We start from the raw sequence: 23600 nt of genomic DNA on the forward strand, positions 1-23600 counted from the left end.
GAATGGTCAAATCGTGACCGGGCCGGGGCCTCGCAAGCAGTGGGAAGATTTTCTTCTTTTTAATGGGCTTGGCAGAGCGAATATTTCTTTCCTCCTCAGGTGTGAAATTTGATCAGGGCCGAGCTCACATTTGACACATTCTTGTTTTTTTCCCCTTTGCCTCCGTGTGTGTGTGTGTGTGTGTGTGTGTGTGTGTGTGTGCCTGCAAGGAGTGATATTGGCCAAGTGAAAACGGAAAAGCCTGCTTGTTGACAAGAGGGAGCGGGAGAGAAAATTAGGCAGCCTGACCCCGCAAAATGTCGACTGGAGGTTGAGAATGGTCGCCTCAGCAACCATACCCATCCTCTGGAAACACATCACCCGTAAATTCACGACAACTGTGAGATTACTGTTTTTTTTTTAAAATAAATAAAAAAAAATCTTCCTTACATGCATGCACAGACACACAAACAGACATACACACAGATGTACACACAGACGTACAAACAGACAGACACAGACAGACACACACACACACACACACACACACACACACACACACACATACACAGCTATAACTTGAAGGGCATCCATACACACATACATACGTAGTTGAGTTGAGTGCAGTTTTAATTCAGCAGCAGAGGCTCTGAAAGCCTTGCCCACACACACTACATTAAGAGGTGGAGATGGAGAGTGCTTGCAGCAACACGCCCAGTTTTGCCGTCATGTGATTTGTTTGTTTGTGATGTCATGTGATTTGTGCGTTGTTTGAATGCATTCTGGACCACCTTGCTCACTGACCCAAATGGCGACATTATGTTTGTGTGTAATGTAATAGACACAATGCACATAATGACCTTTCTTTGTACACCAAGTCTATTGTAAATATTACAGATCACCACAGGGTAGTGAGAAAGAGAGATGGATGTAATATGGCAAAACACCTCATTATTTTCAATCTCTTCCTCAATCATCTTTTTCAAAATATGTTTTGTTTGATGTGTATCTGTGCATGTGTCTGTGTGTGTGTGTGTGGGCTAGAGGCCAGATGTGTGTGTGTATGGGTGTGATGCCAACAAAGAGCTGAAAAGAGAGAGGGAGCGAGACAGAAAAAGGGAAGGTACCCGGCACATAAATTGCCTGTTTATTTCCAGCCACTGCAACATTTACAAAGAGAAAGAGGGAGAGAGAGAGAGGGAGGGAGGAAGAAAGGGAGAGAGAGAGAGACTCAGTGAAGAGGAGAGATAGATCTAGGGAGGGAGACGGAAAGGCAAGCAGAAATAAGGAAATGGAGCAAAAGAAAGTGACAGACAAAAGAGTGAGGGAAAGACAAAGAGAGTGTAGGGCCTAGAGAGCTACAGGAAGAGGAGAGCGGGTGAGGAGGAGAGGTGCGATGACAAGGAAGGATAAAGGGAAGCTTCCAGGAAGAGCTAACGAGAGAGGGAAAAAAGGAGACGAGACAGCTGTGTGAATGTGTGTGTGTGTGTGTGTGTGTGTGTGTGTCACGGTGATTAGAAGAGGCAGTGATTTGGGCATGTAAGGTGAGGTGAGGTGTGTGTGTGTGTGTGAGTGTGAGTGTCTGTGCTCTTAAAGGCTGCTGCGACAATACCACTTCAGCAGGAAAAAAAGGAAGAGCTTACACACTCCTGGAGTGGAGATGGACTGATGAAGGGGAGAATTAGTGGAGACACAGAAAGAGAGAGAGAGAGAGCACAGAGACGTGGACAGAAAAAAAGAAGAAAAACAGAGATCCAACAGCAGTGAAAGTAGCTGGTGATGCAGGAACTAACACATTCTCAAAAGGGGAAAAAAGCCCTTCAAACCAAGAGGAAAAATCAACAAAAAGATTTGAGAAAAGATGCACCGAGAGAGCAAAAAACAAAAAAACACAAGAAAGACAGACTGGCTGAAAACCTAGTTCATCAGCACATATCTGAGGCCAGAGAAAAACAGAGAAGCACGGAGGTAGAAAGCAAGAGAAATAGAAAGAGAGAGAGAGGGAGAGAGGGAGAAAGAGGAAGAGTGAAGGGAGGCAAAGATAAATGATTTCAGATGCAAACCACTGCATCCATTTTAATGGGCTCACTTTATCCAGCCCGTCTGTGAAGTGTGCACGCATCAGACGGCACAGGCAGTGACAATGTGACAATTATTCCAGGCTGAGCCTAAACGTGTTTATTCTGGCTTCAGCCGGGGCGACACTGCTGCTTTCCAAGAGACTTGATTCCATCCTAGACGCGAAAGACATTAGAAATAGACAGGAGAGGAGAGGTACTTCATCCCATGGCACAAGCAGTCACACGTGGAACGCGACGAGGAGCACAGTCGAGCGGGAGATCAAACGACATCTGTATGCAGAAACGTGCCATGGCGACGGCAGAGCGAAGTAATTAAGATGGTAGATAGAACCAGGCATTAAACTGCACTGACATGTCTCCTTGATCGCTGGCTCTTTGTGCATTGTGTGGTTTCTTTAGGCACAGCCAACTTACAAAAGGCTCAGAAAGGCAACAGGTCTATCGACCAGTAACTGGATTGAAGGACTCAACTGTAAAAATTATTGCCGCACACACACACACACACACACAGAGAGATACACACATGGCAGGATTCCAATATGGTCTCTGTAATTATAATATTTTTTTAGTGTAAAAAAGGTTTGAACATGAGGCTTTGTGTTTGCTTAGTGGGCTAAGACGACTGGAGGCCTTGAGATTCAAATGCTCACTTCTCACCCAGTGGCCTTTTTATTCACTTTCACAAACTTTTAGTTTGTATTCACATACTAATCCTTACTGTGACCTATGATCTACGTAGCCAAGCTTGTCAATCTGAGAGAGACTGTGTGTGTGTGTGTTTCTTTGTGTGTGTGTGTGTGTGTGTGTGTGTGTGTGTGTGTGTGTGTTTGAGTGAATGAGCGTGAGATGAGGCAAATGCTACGCTGTGTTTACAGAGGGAAATTCTGATATTATAAAATGGGTGACTGTTTATGCACCTCTCCCGTGCATGTAAATGAGATAAATAATGACTTGATGTAGCTGCCTGCAATCACTATGAGACTCAAAGGGGTAAAAAGGAGGGGGGGTTAGTGACAAAGAGAGAGATATGACAAGACGGAAATGGAAGTAGACGGAAAGAAAGGGTTCAAGAGAGGTGTGAGTGCTCGAGAGACTCAGAAGGAGAGATGAGGAGAGGAGGGAAAGAGAAGTAGGTGACAGGAAAATAAACTGGTGACGCCCTCCTCTTCTCCTGTATTTCCTCCCCACCCCTCCCTCCCTCCATCCATCCCTCTCTCTCTCCCTCCCTCCCTCCCTCTCTCTCTCTCCACCATCTCTTCCCCTCATTGCTCCTGGTCTTGGTCAGTGTCTCTCCCCTCTGCTTGCTCATGCTAAATGGCCACTGTGTATGAGGGAGTTAAGAGGCCAGTCACATCCTCCCCTGGAGTCCCTGCAAGCCTTCAACCACTTTCCCAAAGCTGAATTACCCCTGATTACCTTTAGATAATTACCATCAGAACACAGGGAAGGAGAGAGCGAAAGTGACAGAGAGAGAGATGAAGGGAGAGAAAAAAAGATGTTGACAATAGCAGTTAAATTTCTGTTCTAGACAAGACTAACAACCTTGTGAGTGTTTCTTACATATATATATATATATATATATATAATATACCAAAAAAATACATGTTTTCTCTGTAGATGCTCATCAATATGTTTGTTCTGAGGATGTCAAAGCCCTCTCGTAGAGCAAATCACCCTCTCTTTATGCAAGTGTACTGTCAATAATTACACTAAGGATGATGAACACAGTCTCTGATGAGTAAGGATCAGAATCTAAATCTATCGAGTTGCTGTTGTTCTACAGTATACCAAAACAAGACACATCCTCTGAGCAGAGGCTTATCAATATGCTTGTTTTAGAGCTGCCAAAGCCCTCTCGTATGGCAAATCACACTCCTTTTATGTCAGTGTGCTGTCAATAGTTCCACCAAGGATGATGAACATGTCTTGAAACACCATTTCAGAAAAGTAAGAATGACAAGGAGAAGAGGCTTCTGCTGCACAAAATACAATTCCGTATTTTCATGTCCTTCGGTGGAAAACCCTTGGGGCTGCGTTCTCAAGGCTACAACATTATGAGCCCGAGTGCAGGTCTATCTGGCCTGGGCTAAATCATATATATGGGTGGCTCTGGCTTGCCCTCAACCACAGATGGGAACAGCGAGTGAAATAGATTTCTTATTCCCACAGCTCTCTGGGGTGAACGGCCACATTGTGGACTTGGTTTGACTATGATTTCTCCAGAGCTGCACAGGCTCACTATCACTGCCAGTAGACGCAGTCTGTTGCTTTTGGGAGAGAAAAAAAAGAGTAAAAATAAAATCATTCCACGTTCAGACTGCTCCAATTTGGCTTTCACACTCCGAAATGAAAGCATTGTGACACTTTGGAATATTAAAGCAGGCTTTGTTGGGCCAGAGCTCATTGAGCTGATATCTTAAATTGATTCCTTGTGGGAGTCCTCAAACCCCAAGCCCGGAGGTCTGTGATTTCGTTACGCGAGGCAGGGACTTTAAAATGAAAGCAACGTGGAGAACTTGGCACGGACACAGGACCACCAGCTGGGGGCTCTGAAGTTGCGTAATGTGCAACAGGCTCCCGAGACATTCTCCTTTTATACCGCCGTTGTTCCCCGTTGATCGGCCCATGCTCCACACTGACCCGCGTCGATCTGAACTACAATATAGAACAGGTCCACCGTGGGTCACAATGCTTCGTCTGAACACACTAACCATCCGCAGTTGAAGCTCTCCCTTCTTCCCTTCTTCCCATTTCTACGCGCACCCCCTGCCAAGGCATCTGAGGAACACTGTGGTGCTCCTGCTGCTTCTGCTGAAGATCACGACAGACAGTCAGCGCGAGGGAACGAGCGAGCGAGCGAGCGAGCGATTTTCGTGCCTGCAGGCGGGGTGCCACACTCTCTTTCTTCTCCTTTCTTTTTTTTTTGTCCTCCAGCAGGCCCCCGTCCTGATCTGGGGCCCAGATAAATACCCCTGACACACAGGCGTACCCGCCAGGCATTACTATGCCATTACTCCATCCGCGGCAGGCTCGGCGAGACACTTACACTCACCCTGCAAAAGCACTCCAGTGCAGCACCGGCATGCCTGGAGGCTACGCACCAATCACAGAATATTAACCACCCACTATATTACGCTCCTTACACAAGGCTGTCTAAATAGAGTCGCTGTTCGGCCCCGTGCACCCGGTTTGTACACACGACGAGCCCAGTTTTAATATGACAAAGCAATTCATCAAGCGTCGTGCTGAATTAATAATGAATTTGATTTGCTGGTAAATAATTATTTCATGGAGTACTCTAGCAATATTTTATGACAAAGCTGTGTGCGAGAGGAGATCGGCCATTAAGTTTTCATGTGCTCGTATGATCTAAAACAAAAGAGCATGCGTGTGACTGTGTGTGTTTTTAGCAGTCATTGAGAGAGAAAGCAAGAGTGGGTGAGTGGTAGATAGAGAGAGAGAGAGAGAGAGAGTGTATGTGTGTATGTATGTGTGTGTGTGTGTGTATGTGTGTGTGTGTGTGTGTGTGTGTAAAATTATGCAGAGAGGGATGTCACAGAAGGCATATGATTTTTTGGTGCTCAATTTTGGAATATCTGTGGAGCTATTATGTGACTGTCTCACTCTCACTGTGTGTGTGTGTGTGTGTGTGTGTGTGTGTGTGTGTGTGTGTGTGTGTGTGTGTGTATTTGTGCACACATGCGTTTCAATATGTGAAATCAGGCTCTGTTGGGTTTAAACCCTGCTTGGCCTGACAGTAATTTCTGCCTCCAAATTTCATTCCAATGGGTTCATCAATCTTCCTCCCTCCCTTTTCTCCTCCATCTGCCTTTCCCTCTCTCTTTCCCTCTCTCCCTCTCTCTTTCATTCTCTCACTCCTTCACTCAGTAAATGAGAAATTGAAAGGCATAGATGGGGAGGTTACGTGCACTGGATGGTTAAGCAGTTTGACACAGAGAAGGAGTGCACGTGCACGCACTCACACCATACACACACACACACACACAAGAAATGGTACACACACACACACAAGAAATGGTACTTCACACACCATCACACTGAGAAATACATCCCAATCATGGTGACAAAGGAGTAAGAAGTCCCCCACCTCCACACACACACACACACATACACACTGTTCTTCATATCAGACTCCTTCTATCAGAAAATATCTACACATGACACATTCAAATTAAATATTCAGTCCCACAGTTTTACTAATGTTCTGGAAAAAAGGAAACCCACAGACAAGCCCCAAAGGGCCCTGCAGCTCCAGTATCATCATTAAGAGCACATTAAATTATCTGTAATTATCATTAATGCACAGCACAATTTCACAGTGCATCTAAAGACATGGGGTGGTCGGAAACTGCAACCTTTGCAGATGATGGCACGCCGCCGCGCCTAACAAATGATGCTTCACAACTAACGAGAAAAAGAAAAGAAAAAAAAGGAGGGAAAAGAGAGAGCATGGGGATGGAGATGTGTGAGGGAGATGTGTGAGGGAGACAACACACGAGCACCAGGTCAGGAGACAACACACGAGCACCAGGTCAGGAGACAGAGCCTTGCCATTACGATTGATTAGCTAGTCAGCCTACAATACTATCATTGATTTGAATCACTTTAGCGTTACTCCTTGTAGTGCCGCCGCACACTCCTTTCAATTGGCTCTCTGAACATTTAGTGCATCCCCTCTTTCAGAGCTGAATGATCCCTGATGATCCATCCGCAAGCTTCTCAACCCTGTCTGCTCGTTGACTTTAGTGGCGGCAATATTGTTTTGGGAGATGTTCCTGCACTCTGATTCTCCACTGCGAGTGATATTAAATTTTTAGTGTGTGTGTGTGTGTGTGTGTGTGTGTGTTTGTGTGTGTGCATGTGGCCGTTTGTGGGTGTGGGCATGTGTGTGTGGGGGGGGGGCAGTTGCAAACGCAATGATAAATCAAAGATGTTTTTTGGAAGGGTGTGGAAAAGCATAGAGTGCCAATGCATGTACTTACTGTACTCCCTACAAACAAACACACGGACATGAGCACCCAAACATTAACACACACACACACACACACACACACACACAGTGTCATACTTACACAGAGAGGGAGTCATCATGACATACTGTACAGACATCCCCATACACAAACACTGCGAACGCCAGGCATACACACACGTGATTTAACAAATGCGCTCACTAACTCCGACACATGAAAGCCCTTCAAATGATTTAATGGCTGTACACACATATTCAAGTTAATTAGGCATGCTAAGCAATTCACACACACATTTTCCCCAAGACAATAATGCCGGGGAATGTGATTCCCTCTCTCCAGCACTCAATCATATCAGTATTACACACCAAGGAGCCACATTCTCTCCTTCATATGAATTTCAATAGGTCTACGCCAGATATCTGACAAATGATGCTGACCCCTCTGGTCTCGCGCGCCGGTGAATGGTTCTCGGTTGGAATTAACGGCTGGTATTATTAACAAACATAACACAATATTGCCTTCCGTCAACCTGGGTGTGGGTGGGTGGGTGTGTGTGTGTGTGTGTGTGTGTGTGTGTACACGTCGTGTTTCTAAAGAAAACAGCCTTTCTTGATGAAATGAATAATGGATTTACACGGGTTATCTGTATCTTAAATCTGCGCTATTTCTGCTTCCTCCACAGAGTGCGCCATTTCCAGGCATCGGGCTTCGACGAGGCCAAACCAATTACAGCACTCTGAGGAGACCCCTGCACACGGCATGCTTGGATGTGAAGCTGTGCCGCTGTATCAAGATGGTGGCTGCCCTGCCCAACTCAAGGCTTAGCATTGGAATTCCACTGGCATTCCCGACTGGCAGTCTCCACGGTATCAATCCGAGGGCAATTACTTTGATTGGTTAAGACTGGAGCAACAGCACCTATAGATATATACATACATGCGTGTACTTATATGAAACTTTGCAGGGTGCCTCAGGCTGAAGCCATGCGGGTTGTAGAGGCTCAACTTGCCACAAATCTTTGGAGTAAGGGCTGCTTGCATCATCCTCGCCTGACATCAAAAGGAATATAGAGCCTGATGAGAGTCCGGTGCTGAAACGCAACCCTAAAACGGGTGGCCATTTTGATTTTTGGAAACACTGCTCCAAAGTGTTCTCATGCATAGAGGACTCAACACTCCATCTGGGTGAGATTGATTTCACATCCTTTCTTTTTTCAATTACAGTACCTCCTTTCCTATTCAGTCATTTTTCAGAATATCTACACCAACATTTGTTTTCCGTATCTGTAGCCAAAAAGAAAAGGGTGAAGCCTTCCTCAAGGCCAATAAGAGAAAGGGACAGTGAAAGGAGCGCAAGTGGCAGACAAATAAATAATGACAAAACAATAATAGGCTACGTACAAAGAGGAACTCCACACCTACACAAGCACATTATCCATAAGAGGTGGATTAAAACCTAGGAGACCGTAAAATGGACTCTTTGGTGCTAGTACGGCTAAAAGCTAAAAGGGACCAACGCTGGAGAAAGAACAACAGCAGGCTGAGTGGAGGATGAAAGGGAGCGGGTGCAATACATAAACACAATGGCAAAGAAAAACCCACATCTGAAGGCCTCAAAGAGATTAGAGTGGATTACGGAGGGAAGTACAGGAAAATTGGTCAACAAGTTATGAAACGAGTCGTGGAAGTGGGCAGCTGCGCTGGGAGGGAAGGCCAGGGGAAGTGGGCGAGGTGTCTGAGTCCAACGTGAGCCGTTCAGGCCATCACTGACTCACGGACCAGGGGGATATGGGAGCAGTGGACATTTGGGCAGTGTGGGATAGACGTGGTCTGCTATCTGAACCGTTTCACTGCAGTGATAGACAGAGATTGCTCTTCCAGTGAGTGCTTTCACATACACACACACACACACACACAGATGCCCGCACACACACGCACACACACACACACACACACACACACACACACACACACACATAAAAATGACCCACTCATATATAAGCATTCACATGACTGCATATACACAGACTCATGAACATACACAAAAGCTCTCCATCTCCATCCAGTCTTTCTCACACACAAATGCACATGAATACACCACACAAACACACACACACAAAAACATAAACACAACACAACACAACACAACACACACGCTCACTCACATAAGCTCCTGCACACAAACAATTCGGTTTTTATTTTGTTGGCTTAGGCTAAATGGATTAGGATGAAAAGGGACGACTATGGCAGAGTGGCACATTAAATTAGATGTTCAAAGATGTGGGTTTTTCCAAATGGTTGTTTTTAATTCCGCACATTCTCTCACTGCTCTCCATCAGTCTGCCCATTAATATAAATTCTGTGAGACCCTTGGCAGACTTGATAAAAAGAAAAGTTTGTTTTTAAATGCTGAATTTTTTTTACAGCCATTTATGTATACACATTCAGAGAATCTCTTCAGGGTGATATTTACACGACTGCTCATTTTCACAGCCGAGAGCAAATTTACTTTTCAAATGGACAAGAAATTGCCAAACTGTCGACCACCAGGTGTGGCTTGGAACTCAAATGGCACGCCATTAAAGAGCATTTAAATGCGATTTGGAGAAACGCATGCACATTTGCCTTGCAAAATAGCACCCGAACACAGAGAGTACTCCCCTCGTACATGATGCAATAGCAATACGTGCCTCTTCCACTGTATTCACACAGTCTTCCTCTGACCTCCAATCTCTCTATACACTCTCTCTCTGGTTTCAATTTAAAAATAAAATCATATCTCCCTTTTATTCTACCTCTCTTCCTCTCCTCTCCTCCTCCATCCACTCTCTAGTACTCTCATCCTCTCTTTTCCTGCCAACCACGACAGCTTTGCATGGAAGGTGACTGAGTGTGAGGGTTTGTTTTGCATGGGTTTCCTGCCTGAGGCAATAGGGTTGGGAGCCGAGGGGGAACTAACAAACTCCCATCTGGCCTTGGCGAAGCCAACCTTAAAAACACAAACAACACACACACAGAGGCCACTGGAGAGGCTACTGCTAGGTGAATAGAGCACCAGCAGGGAATTTGTGGATACATACATGCACATGCACACACACACACACACACACACACACACACACACACACACACACACACACACACACACACACACACACACACACACACACACACACACACACACACAGAGAAACAAAAGGACGCACACCCAAAGTGGAAAGTCAGCAAACATGCAAAGTGCTTCAAGATCTATATCTTTATCTAAATCTATATCTGTACTGCGCTATAGCATAATCTCTGTAGTGCAACGGATTATCCAAACAAATTTTTATGGGGATGATTTTTGTTGTTGTTGTGTCAGTGTAAAATAATTGTATAGTTCAAGTGCGCTTAGAGGTGTTTCATGTGCACATGAAAAGGTATTTGCTCAATTAATTCCCAAATTTCTGTGAAATAGGTGTTTAAAAGTATCTGAGCAGGAACACAAAGCAATTGAGCTACAAAAAAGAGACAGAACATTAGTACTGATGAGAGCTACATGAAATTGAGATTTTTATCATTCAAAGTCTGTTTCTGTCCCTCTCTCTGCCATGAGTCACCATGACAAACAAACCGCTACTTCAGAGACTGATGGCAAAAAAAATGCTCCCATAAAACATACGTATGCATGAGTCTGCAAACATAAAGGAACAAAGGCGTATGTGCATACACCTCACCATATCTAGCTGAACAGAAAAGATTTCTTCCACCCAGGAGTGGGTGCTAATCTTTTTTGAGTAACTTTAAATTTCTCCACTGGATGAATAATTCATTAATTTGCTCTATTTTTGAAAACAATGACAAACCAAGAAAGAGCACCCATAGTGCATTCTGTTTTGTGGTAAATGTCTTTGATTCCCTCCCCCTCTCCCCACCATCTATTCTCTAAATCCCACACACGAATCACGCATGGAAATCAAACCGCATATGACCTCGAAGTGAACTTTATGAAACTTGTCCTAAAATTAAATTGTTGATTTATTCAGATACTACTGTGGATAACATTTGAATAATAATATGACTTAGGGTCGCACTGCGAATAACCAAGTAATTGTTTTTCTAGAATCTCAAATGCCAATCACATTTTAATATGTTCAGTTATTCCCCCTCTGCCTTGAGCTTGTCTTCTACCTACTGCTATAGAATAATTGCCACATCCTCTTCCTTCAGTTTGACAGTTTTTCTCTACAGTTCCTCTCTCAAATTATCTATCTCAATATACATTTGCGTCATTATGCCTTCATCCCCATGTTCCTTTCAAGGAATCTGACCCCACTTTTCCTTTGGGTTTGACAAGCTAATTGACTGATTTTATTTGATACAATTCAAAAAAGAACTTGTAGCCTTCAATTTGCCTATTTTTTTAGCCTTTTCACACTGGGACCAGAAAAGGCTCTGGAGGCAGAGAAGGTGTTGATATATTAAGATGCTAACACAGTTACTCTGCTCTCTTCTCTGTAGGTATTAAAGAGATAACTTTTTTCTGGGAGTCCAAAACAGCCCTTCCGAAACCCTCTACTAAACTTCACCAAGGAGTCTCTGAGTCCATCCGAGTTATCTACAGTCAAGAGGAAGCAGCAGCCAAATAACCGACAGAACTATGGCTGCCGAGAGCCTCGTGGAGCTTCGCGATTGGCTGTTCCTGATTCTCTTGTGTCTGACATTGTTAGTTGAGGTCTTGGAGTTTGCTGCGGCAACGGCGGCTGTTGCCGAGGCGGTTGCGCAGGACGGAGAGTTCCAGGGGGAGGTGCCGTGCCCCTCGGCCTGTCGCTGCGATGACAGCTTTGTTTACTGCAATGACCGAGGCCTGAGCATCATTCCGCCACTGCCTTTAACAGCCGCGGTGCTCTACCTTCAGAATAACCGCATTGATAATGCTGGATTGCCGACATCCCTAGAGCGACGAATGACTGTACGAGTTATTTACCTTTATGACAATGAACTGGATGATTTCCCAAAGCATCTACCCCCATCGCTTCGAGAACTACACCTGCAGGACAACAACATACGAACGCTACCGCGTGCTGCCCTAGCTCGACTACCACTGCTTGAAAAATTACACTTGGATGACAACTCAGTATCAACAGTGAGTATAGAAGACAAAGCATTTGCTAACAACCCACGATTGCGACTCCTATTCTTGTCACGCAACCATTTATCTAGTATTCCTTCGGGTTTGCCAGCATCTCTAGAGGAACTAAGGCTTGATGACAATCGCATATCAACTATCCCCACCCACGCTTTCCGTGGACTGTCATCCTTGAGGCGTCTCTTTCTGGACGGCAATTTGTTGGCGAATCAACGGATTGCTGATGATACTTTTGCACGCCTCGCCAACCTGACCGAGCTCTCACTGGTCCGCAACTCCCTCCTGACGCCGCCGTTGAATCTGCCCAGCTCCCACCTGCTCCGCCTCTACCTCCAGGACAACGCACTGGCACATATGCCCCGTGGGTCCCTGGACGGCATGAAGAGGCTGCAGAAGCTTGACCTGTCAGGCAACAACCTCACCACCCTCCCCCGGGGCCTTTTCCGAGATCTGGATAGTCTGTCGCAGCTGCTGATGCGTGGGAATCCGTGGTACTGTGGCTGCAATCTCCGCTGGCTGTACGACTGGCTCCACATGCGAGGCGCATCCGTGACGGTGAGGGGTTTAGCTTGCCACAGCCCCGAGCGAGTGCGAGGGCAATCATTAAAGGAGCTCACAAGTGAGATGAAGTTATGCGAGACGGCAGGGGAGGGTGGAGTGGTTGGAGGGGGCGGAGGCGGAGGAGGAGCAGCGGGCAAAGAGAAAAGTGGAGTTCTTCCAACGCAGGCAGCCCCCACAACCACACGCATGCCCCAGGGGTCACTATTCACTCTCCGGTCCAAACATCCGGGCCACATCCCCGACCTGGTGCAAGACCACCTTGGTGAAAGTGGAAACAGTGAGGCTGGTAAAACACTGCAAGTTAAAGTCAAGCCACTCACACCAGAAACAATCCACATCACATGGACTGCAGCGCAACCAGCCCCATCGTTCCGACTTTCCTGGTTGCGACTGGGTACAAGTCCTGCCATGGGCGACATTACAGAGACATTAGTTCCCGGTGATCGCAGAGAGTATCTACTCACTCAGCTGCACCCACAGTCCAGTTATATCATCTGTATAGTACCCCTTTTCGTAAACGAGGGCAAAAGCTCTTCCCTTTCCTCAACAAACTTGAACAAGGACCATGAGCACCCAGCGTGTGCCAAGACTGAGACATCAGATCTCACAAGACAGTCAGATCAGGATGGGACAGATCAGGGAACAGACCAGTTTGCAGCCCTTCCAGTAGCTGGGATTATTGGGGGTGCCACAGCACTGGTCTCGCTGCTCCTAATTTTTGGCATCTTTTGTTGGTATGGCCATCGGGTGGGGTACCTGGCAGCCAGCGAACAGTCCATGTATGGGAGGGGAGATGTAGTCAACAGTCGTGCCAGTGGCAAACATTATGATGACTATGCTGAGTCGGGCACGATAAAGGACACCTCAATCTTAGAAATCAGGGGTCCTGGTTTCCAGATGACACCAATGGCAGCGCACCAGCCGCTGCAGCCCAAGGCTAAATGTGAGGACATGACCTACATTCACACCATCTTTCCATCAAACAACACGACTCTCTACAGGAGCACCCAAAACCACACAGCCAATTCAGGTTATGGGACCAACCGTGGGTACAGGGAGAGAGGTATACCAGATATAGATTACACATACACGTGATAGCCACTTACCCTCACCACCTCTCCCTGTTCCCTTTTACAGATGTGTCTGTTACTGGGGGCAGCCCTTGGATCCAAAGTAGGAGTGTGCCGGCAATGTCTTCGTTTGTTTGATATACAGATACATACTCAGTCCTTGATCCAATAGTTAGTCGAATTCAAATCCGAGAACATGAGAAGTTGATCATAGTGATTCAGCCCACATTATTTTTTAAATCTATTGATTTAATTTTTAGATATATATTGCTAATGAAGAATATTTCCACTCTTAAACATTGCCTAGAGCTGCAAAACCAGAGATGAACAGTTAAATTGGCCCTGCTCCTTCTGTTTTTTTCCCAGCTGATGTTAATTCATCCGCATTCATTTAAGGAGCCGCATGTATAACTATTTACTGAAACAGTTGTTCTGTTGCCCAGCAACAGCTCGACTGAAGCATAAGGTAAAATTTGGCAAGCATACTGCAAAAACTGATTTTCAATAATGCATTAAGGTCAGATTGTATGCTTTAAAGAAGAATGAACCCAACACTTTTTCACTCTTATCTCTCAAACTGTCTCATGACTCATGCGTCACACATTTTACAATATGCATAGAATTTTGTAAAGACTGATTGAAGCCTGGATCTCTAAGAAGGACACATTTCAGCCCCCTCTAAAGATGTCTTTTGTATGTTTGAGATGTCTCAGCATCTATTACCGTTCTTTATTCTGAGATCGCCATTAACTCGTCTTTGAACTGTGCTCGGCACACTCCTATTCCAAAGCACCCTTTGTGCCTCCTTGACAAATGTTTCCAAGTAATCTGTTACTCAACAAAAAACTGGGGCTAGGACCACACTGAATTTGCTAGTCATGTCTACCAGAGTGACTGAAGTGCCAGAGATATCAGTCTTGGTATTGACTGTAACCAATATTTCAATGCTACGTTTTTGTTTGCATTGCAGTTTCAACCAAGGTCTTTTTATCCCTCTCCCCTTTTAATATATCTCACTTTAAATGGGTCTAGTGGCTAGCATGACAGCGGTTATGGGTTAATAGAAGGTCAAAATGTGTATAGATCTAGCTTTACTATCTGTATAGCTTTACTGTACTTTATATAAGCGCTAGCCAGAATGATTTCTCTCTCAAATCTTGAGAACGTTGACTGCAACAAAACAGGGTTGGGGGAGTCATATTCCATTCCTGATCCAAGATTCTAGGTTTCACCCCTCCCCCCTTCACTTTTTTCTTTATTCTCTCAATTTCTTTTGAGCGCAGCGAGAGGACTTTGTTCCCTGCCGGAGGAGCTGACAGGGGTGATAACGGTTTCGACAGTGACAGAACTCAAATTGCTTATGGAGTTTCTTTCTGCATAATGAGAGACAAAGAGACAGACACAGAGAGCAGTCAACAACTGACAGAGGAAGAAGGGGAAGAGATGTTTCCTGCTTAAATATCAGGCGTTCGTTAAGCAAGTACCCCACTTTGCAGGAATACTAATCACTTCTAAAAGGTTACCATGGGGTGATGGAAGTTGTTTGTTTTTATTGTCAATAACTAATAAATATATAGTGGAGCAACCGTTATTTTGTGATCTCACTGGAAGAGAGAACATTCCAGAGAACAAAGGCACCTAAAGACAATCATATCGGAAGGGCATTTTCTAAGTGACAATTAAACTGAAAGAGACAAGTGGACAGTGACATAGTTTAATAGGTCAGAGAGAGAGAGAGAGGGAGCTGACCAAATGCAAGTTATTGGGTAGCAGGGTTGTCAAATCAGTTTGCTGAGCTGGACATTGAGTTAATAAACACCAACAACAAAGAAATAAATAATTTTGGACGTTTGAGAATAAAGCTTTAGGGCTTAAATCTGCGTTCTTATGGAGTAGAGAGTGACATATCAGGGATATACAGACTTAACACCGTAACACTGTGGATCTCTACATTGCATTTATAAATGGTTTAATAAACAGAGTTAGGTTAAATGAATGTGGTTCTAGGCATTTTAGAAAAGCTTGGTCACTGGAGCAACAATGATGGCATGGAGTACAATTAATGTGATACAGGAGAAAAGAGGATGGGGAGGGATGAAAAGTAGAATTTAGTGGTTTTATTTCTATCACATTTCCTGGTTTCTCTTCATTTATCTGAAATGTGAAAATTGAAGACAAGTGACTGGCGTCTCTCGCACCCTTTATCTTTGTTGCATTTCTTCTATTACAAATAAATCAAGCGTGGAAAAAAGTGTCTGTCTGGAATGTCTGTGTACCATTAAAAAGGATCTGTGCCGACTCTCTGTAGTGATGGGTCTCTTACAAGGACATGGTACAGGATAACACACTCAAATACACTCACTCACTATAAAGCCCCAAAAAAAGTAATGGGAAATTGTTGAGTGAAATGTGAAAATGTGTGTAAACTCTATTGCATTTGCAAGGAAAAGCTGTGGAATCGATCAGTGTGTGTGCAATGAAGAAACCTCACTGGGAGAGGCATGCAAGGCTGTGTGTGTGTGTGTGTGCGTGTTTGCTTTGGAGGCAGACAGGCTCACCATCTTGAGAGTGTGTTAATGCCAGTGTAAGCATAGTGCTGATCGATATGACCAGCGGGGGAAGAGTATAAGTGTCTATCCAGGAAAGACGAGGGGCTCAGACGGTCTCTCTGCCGGCTCTGTGTGTGTTTGTGTCTGTCGGTTTTCACACTCGTCAGAAATTCCCTGGCTGTCATTTGTCTCAATTAGTCACTTACACCTCTAATTTGACTTCTGTGCATCTGCCCAAGAATAACAAGAGATGATGATTAGGCGGCGGGTAAAAAATGTTTTGACAGATATTGTTAATTTGTGCTAATTTCAGCAATAAACTTTTGGTCGACGAAATGTGAACAAACATAAGGGTGCAAAAGATTCCAGTGGTGCGGTGAAATCAGAGCTCACAGGCGAATTGCAAAATGACTGATGTCTATGTTTGATAAGTCGTGAACCAAACTGGCAGTGCATGGTGTTATTGGGCAATAGCTCAGCCCAAGTGCTCGTTCGCATAGCAACTCACAATGCATCTTGTCAAAAAGGTCTATTAATATTGACCAAGTGCATTGACAATTGCTTATGGCATAATCTACTTTTGTTGTTCACAGCAAATGAGACCAATTGGATCTTTTTCACTCTCGTGCTTCAAAGTAATGAGCCCATTGTTCATGTGCAAGTATTATTGTGGGCGAGTGTGAGACCTTAGCACGTTCACCAACCATCTATGTGAAACAGGGCGACATTACAACAAGAGCAGGCCATTATAGCACATCTCTCTCTCTCTCTGTCAAACATCGCATCACATTAAATGTACCGAAAATCATCGCGCCTTCCAACACCTGTCCACATCATAGGCCACATCACATGATGACCTTAGCAACTTGGTTTGGGACTTTGGATGAGTATGTCCGGGGCTTTGGACTGCATCTGTGAGAGCCTCGGGCAACAACTACCCAACCTTGTGAAACTTTGCAACAATTTCCGAATGCGCCGCATCGCTGATGAACAGCATGACTCCTCGTTCTGCCTTTACCACAGAGGCAATTAAGCTAATTAGACAACCGATGATTCCGGCTTCCTCCATTTTAGCTAAAGTGGCAATTGATTGAGAGAGAGAAAAGGAAAGGGTTGGAGGCTTTTAACAAGGGCAGAAATAATTGCTGTGCATGCCTTTCTGCAAGCCCATTCAGTTTTTTCTTTTTATGTTCTTGTTTGTTTTCCCAAATGCACATCTATCAGGAATTTACTAGGTATATTCTGAGTATTTCTGTGACTTCCAGGAAAAATAACAGTAGAAGGTTCAAATCAACACAATATGAATGATTTCAACTTCCTGCAAGGTGTCCCAACTGACAGCTACTGGTGAAGTGTATGAGAGACATATATGCCGAGTGCTTAGCTGACAACATGACAATTCAACAGAGACCAGTTAGCATGTAATAGTGACAGGAAGGGAGCAGGATCTGAACAGAACACATCCAATTTAGGCATACACAGAACCTCACAGCTAGAGACATCACGCCCTGGTTGAGCCCTTTCGAAAGTCTTGTGTGAAAATTCTCTGGAGGCCCACACTGCGGATTTCTTGTCACAATGGTTTCTTTCTATCAAATTTCACTCCAATTAGTGAATGCACAGCATATGCTGAGAGTTGCAAGGTTTTTTTCCTGCAGTGTTAACTCAAGACTGTGGGATCTGTTAGCTCAGAAGAAAAAAAACAACTGTGCCACATGTGCACCCAATTGCTCGCCCAAGTGCTTTGGTCTTTCAATTGGGTAAATATTTTCAAAAGGCATAATACAGGCACCAATAAAGCGGACTTCGGGCACAATAACTTGCAGAGTGTCTTTTTTTGTGTCTGGATAAATTATACACTCATTCCTCCTTCCATATCACTGACAACTGGAAATAAAACTTTGGTCTCAGTAATGCAGTGAGCCACTCGCTCAGTCTCATTTTTCATGCGCTATCATTTCAACATTTTACTCCAGGGCTCTCTCGCTCAGACTTAAGAAAAAGATACAGCTCCACACAACACGTCCCAGGGCATTTTAGATTATTTAGCTGCCATTCAAAAGAGAGAGAGAGAGGGTTGGGGTAGGGAGGGGGGAGAAAAAACCCAGAAACCCTTCCATCCAATCCATCCCTGCGCCATGGACAGAGGGGCCTGTTATCTCGAGTGCTGGTAAGAAAAAACGGGCCACTTCTCGGTTCTCCATTCCCGTCCAATCGCGGCGTCCTTTTTTGTTATCTCCGATCTGTTATTTTTTTGCCCCGTGTTTCTGGGAATATGCATCTGAGAATGTCTCTTATCTCTGCCTCGGAATGCTGTTGTTCCCTCAGTACCGAGGGCCGAGGCAAATAAACAAATAAAAGGATGAGGTAAAGCAGAGAATGCTCAAATAATGATTGTAACTTAAAGTATGGCAAGTGAAACAATTTTATGATGAAATTATGATCATATGCAGATGTTTTCTCAACTGTTGAAAGACAGCTGTAAATGGCTAACATTTTCATTAGTCTGATGCGCTGTTGATTGAGAACCCAGGCTGTAGACGTATAGTTTTTTAATACAGCTTTAACCTTGATTTAATTACAGTTCCAATTAAAGCTGGATGGATGAATTATTAGAATAATTAAATTATTTTTCGTTACTAATCAGATCGCTCATAACCAAATTTCAAACTCTACCAAAGCGCACGCACGCACGCACACACGCACGCACACACACACACACACACACACACACACACACACACACACACACACACACACACACACACACACACACACAGCTGAGGCTCATCTCTCAAATGACTACTCATCAGGTAATTCATCTTAATCACTCGGCCAATACCAGACAGTATATCCCACAGCACTCTTGCCTTCTTAACCTGTCTAGATGGACAGATAGATGAATGGATCCACGGACATATAGATGGATGGATTGATGTAGTGATTGAGTGGTGTAAAGAGGATGTTTTAACCCTCTCTCTCAGCCACACCCCATCCGCCCCTCCCCAGCACACCCACCCTGCCAGGACAGCTCCTAAGTGCCTGTGGATTTTATGTTTAGTGTGTTTTATTGAGCAAACACCAGAGCCAAGTGCAGTAAAATGTTGTGAGAAGGAGGAGAGAGAGGACAGGGGGTGGAGGCAGTGTTATTGTAAATCCAATCTTTATTGAGAACGACACACAAACAGTCCCCCCCCTCTCTCCAACCCTCCCTTCTCTCTTAGGATCGATTGGTGGCAACTATCAGGGTCCTCTCTGAATATCTGTCTGTCTGTCTGTCTGTCTGTCTGTCTGTCTGTCTGTCTGTCTGTCTGTCTGTCTGTCTGTCTGTCTGTCTGTCTGTCTGTCTGTCTGTCTGTCTGTCTGTGCATATGTGTGTGTGTTTGTATCTGTTTAATACAGTATGTTGCTGTGTTTGTGCACTTGTGCATGTTTATGCATGTGTGTGTGTATGTGTTTAAACAGCTATGGAAAACAATGAGACCACTGCACATTTTTCTGATGTCATCCACCAGTTGCTGAGTGACATTTGAATGAGATGACAGTCATATTCAAATTTGCAGTGGTCTCTTAATTTTCAATATGGCCATCAACTCATTCGAATGTCACTCAGCAACCGTAGGATGACATCAGAAAAATGTGGTGGTCTTCTTTTTTCCAGTGCTGTATAAATATATATGTGTGTGTGTGTGTGTGTGTCTCCCACTCTTTCCTCTCATCTCATCTTGTAGCCTCTGTTTGTTTGCCTCTTTCATTTCTGTCAGACTGGCTCTAATGAAGACATACCGTTCACACTGAATATAAATTTCTGACAAATTTGAGCGCATTACTACCCCCTACGCGGCCTCTCAAAGCTCTATCAGCAGCACCGTGCCTCAAGCCCCATACCCAATATGCACGTCAACACCGGACACTTTTTTACCTGAATAGATTTCCGCTAATTAGTCCATTTCGCTCTGAACTTCAGGCTTTAAAATGATTCAGCCCATATGTTTATCATTTAATGAGAAACAAAAAAATGAATGGAAAATTAGGTCACAGTTCTAACGACGGGAAATTTAAATGCTCTGTCTATCTGGTTTTGAATTGATGGCAGTGCTTGACTGCTATTACAGGACAGGGGTCATGGGACTGAGGAGAATGTTAGTGGTCACTTATGGTCCCTACGTGACGCGACTGCGTACAAAGATAAGTATGTACATGTATCTGTCTGTGAGTGTTTGTGTGTGTGTGTGTGTGTGTGTGTACACGTATGTGTGTTTATACATTTGCTTTATACTGTATGCTCATGAGGGAATATCTGAATGCTATATGAATAAGTGTGTCTGAGCAACTGAGGTAATACGTGACAGCTGAGTGTGTGTGTGTGTGTGTGTGTGTGTGTGTGTGTGTGTGTGTGTGTGTGTGTGTGTGATCACATGCCTGACCATGAACATGAGTAAGTGTGTACACCCGTGCCCCTGATTGAGAAGCCCACAGCAGACAGCTCCAAAGAACACCCCCCGCCCCCCCTGTCCAGCTCATCAGCAATGTTGGAGGTGCACACTTAGCAGTCCTGAGGAGTCCATTCCAGGCCCCAAATTAATTACCTCAGGACAGTCTGTTAATCCTCACGCTTTTACACGGAGACAGGGCGGCCAGCCGATCAATGCCACGACGGGGAGAAATGAATCAATTGCCTGTCAAGCACACGGCTCTTCTCCCCACTCCCCTGCTCCCCACACTTGCCTTCCTCAGCCCTTCCCTTCTCCGTTACCCCAGGCTGCCTCCTTGTGCTATTTTAATTTGATAAATTCCAACCCATTTTAGGGTTTTAATCACTTTTATGTTAATATTTTATTCAACTTTTATATTAAGCTTAGTTAAGCTCCTGTGGCACTCTTCAAAATGGCCACATAAGGACATACTACGCTGGTAATTTTTGAGGTGGCTTTTGGTAACAGGTCGACAAACAATAAACCCTGTTTAGTGCTGTGACAGCACATTTATCCAGGAGCTTTTAAATAACACAGAATGCTGACAAGTCAGCATGGCATATTATTCCCCCACTGCAATGTGCATGGAATTCTTTTAAAAAATGCCTCTGTAGATTCACTTTTATTTTGCTTAATGAAGACGTTGTGCCCATCGTGCCCTTCTTAGAGCGAAATAAAAGCTTTTGAAAATGAAATCATCAATCTAGACCTTTCAGTTCACACCGAGGCTAATTCCATGTCTCTCAAAGGGGGGTCCATGGACCCCTAGTGGTCAATAAAGCGCCTGCAGGAGGGCAGTCAGATGAAATAAAGATATAAACACTATTTATGGTTCACAATAAAACATTTGCTAAAAAAATGTATTCCCATGAACAACCCATAAAGTAAGACAGGCATCACAAATTTAAACATGGAAAAGTCTTCAATATTAAAAAAGATAATGTTCTTTAAAAACTGAAGATAAAATAAATGTCATTAATTAAACAATCAAATTAATTGAAAGGCATCACTGACAGAGAACACTTCATAACCATGAACACCTCTACCACTAACATCAGTGATAGCTGGAAGGCCTTTCAATCATCTAGCTGCAAGGCCTTTCAATCATCGTTTTCTAGGCTGTTTTTAACGTTACCTTACCCTATAGAAATGCCACATAACAATGTAGGACTCGACAAGACATCAACAAATATGATCAAGCTGTACCATAATTCAACAAGACTGCACCCTATAGACAAAATGGCTGGTTTTGTTGCAGAGTGATTTACAGAGAAAATGACATGGGATGTTTCTTTTGCCATGCACATAGACAAATCAGTCAGTACAACAGAGACATTGTATTATTTTGCTGTGATTCACCACATAGTGGTTACCACCACTTTTTTGCCACAACAATGCCTCTATTCACTACTATTTTCCATTAAGATGAGTTTTTATATTTTTTTGAAGCCTGAGCGGTAGCGGCCTTGACCACTGTCATCTTCTTCCCACCTGAACAAGTCCAATCTTTTGAGTCAGTTGTGAAGGACAAGCATCAGAGTCTTCCACACACCCACTGATTTACATGAATCATATTCACATTTGGGCTACATAGACAATTCTTGTTGATTAAAACTCATTAAAAAGTGAAATATTAACAAAAATCCCTTTTGCACAGGTTGTTGTAAATGTTACAGATGCAGAGATGTAGCCACGAGCAAGAATAGAATCCGATGTCATTTTGGACTACGTGGTGTACACATGAGAAGGTTAAAGTTCACATACTACCAATGGCCAAGGTCATTAATTCTAAGCTTAGCTACAAGAGACAGAGAAAACTCTGTCTGTTGGTTTATCACTTAAAATGAAACATGACTGGATTTCTTTAATAAATGAAAGACTTGCTATCTTACCAAGGCTATACCAAATTCATTTTGCGAACAGAATAACATAACCAGTGTGAAATTGCTTCTTCCTACTTTTATTAATTATGCAAGGCAAAGGCATGTTTAATTTAGGCGCTCAAAAAATTGCACCCTGCAGGAAACAATATTTTTTTTTTTATGGCAAACTATCCTTTGAGGGAGTTTAACAAGGCTGGCCACTTCAATGATGAAGCAAATTCTCCAGATTCATTTAAGACTTAAACGATCCAATCTTACCTGCATTAACTATGGCATCGATCTCCAGCTTGGTGATGTCTCCACGAAAGAGTGAGATTTTCTGTCTCAGGGCATCATTGCTCTTATAACGAGACTGGGCAGGTGAGGCACCTGCCAAGGACAGCAAATTGATACACTCATGAGGTTGCTTCAGTATTGCAGAATGAATCGTCTACATGACATTTAACAGGGTTCTTAAGTAACTTTATATATCGGTATTCATTTATCTAGCCATCCCCTGGTCAAAATTCCTGAATCTGTGAATAGCTAAGCAAGTAAAATCAGCAAGCCCTGATTTCCAAAAGACATAAAGTTAAAGATAATACATTTCTTTAATATTTAAGCACAATTTCATTATTTCCCTTTGTTTCAAAACAACAAAAAATAAAATAACACCTCCTTTGCAAACTAAGAGTCATTTCATTCTTGCTTGGGTTTTTTTTTCAGCCTCTCAAAAGGCTACTAGTGTTCTAGGAGATTTTTGGGTTGCACTGCTCTGCTGAGATTAGTCCACAGATGATGCTGATGATGGTTAGGTCATTAGCTTACTGGGAAAGGGCTTGAGGAGTCAGAATGCAGAGCATAAAGTTTTGCATCACCTGGCCTTTCCTAATGATGACTGTCAA

At 43.9% G+C, this 23600-nt stretch overlaps 2 protein-coding genes across 4 annotated transcripts in view; one reads left to right on the plus strand and one right to left on the minus strand.

Moving 5' to 3' along the window:
- The window catches only part of flrt1b (fibronectin leucine rich transmembrane protein 1b), a 23254-nt gene extending 6932 nt beyond the window's left edge, over positions 1 to 16322 (plus strand). The window contains exons 2-4 of one of the 2 annotated variants that reach the window (XM_048231101.1): positions 7734 to 7917; positions 8016 to 8235; positions 11551 to 16322. In XM_048231101.1, coding sequence (XP_048087058.1) covers positions 11690 to 13834 — 2145 coding nt within the window. In that variant the 5' untranslated portion in view covers positions 7734 to 7917; positions 8016 to 8235; positions 11551 to 11689 and the 3' untranslated portion in view covers positions 13835 to 16322. Of the gene's footprint in view, positions 1 to 215; positions 380 to 7733; positions 8236 to 11550 lie in introns of those variants that run through there. The other variant, XM_048231102.1, reaches the window with a different exon arrangement.
- The window catches only part of macrod1 (mono-ADP ribosylhydrolase 1), a 59355-nt gene that overhangs the window by 33530 nt on the left and 2225 nt on the right, over positions 1 to 23600 (minus strand). For both annotated transcript variants that reach the window (XM_048231104.1, XM_048231103.1), the window contains exon 3: positions 22975 to 23085. In XM_048231104.1, coding sequence (XP_048087061.1) covers positions 22975 to 23085 — 111 coding nt within the window. The remainder of the gene's footprint in view (positions 1 to 22974; positions 23086 to 23600) is intronic.

The sequence above is a fragment of the Alosa alosa genome, chromosome 21 (assembly GCF_017589495.1).
Source record: "Alosa alosa isolate M-15738 ecotype Scorff River chromosome 21, AALO_Geno_1.1, whole genome shotgun sequence".
NCBI lineage: Eukaryota > Metazoa > Chordata > Actinopteri > Clupeiformes > Clupeidae > Alosa > Alosa alosa.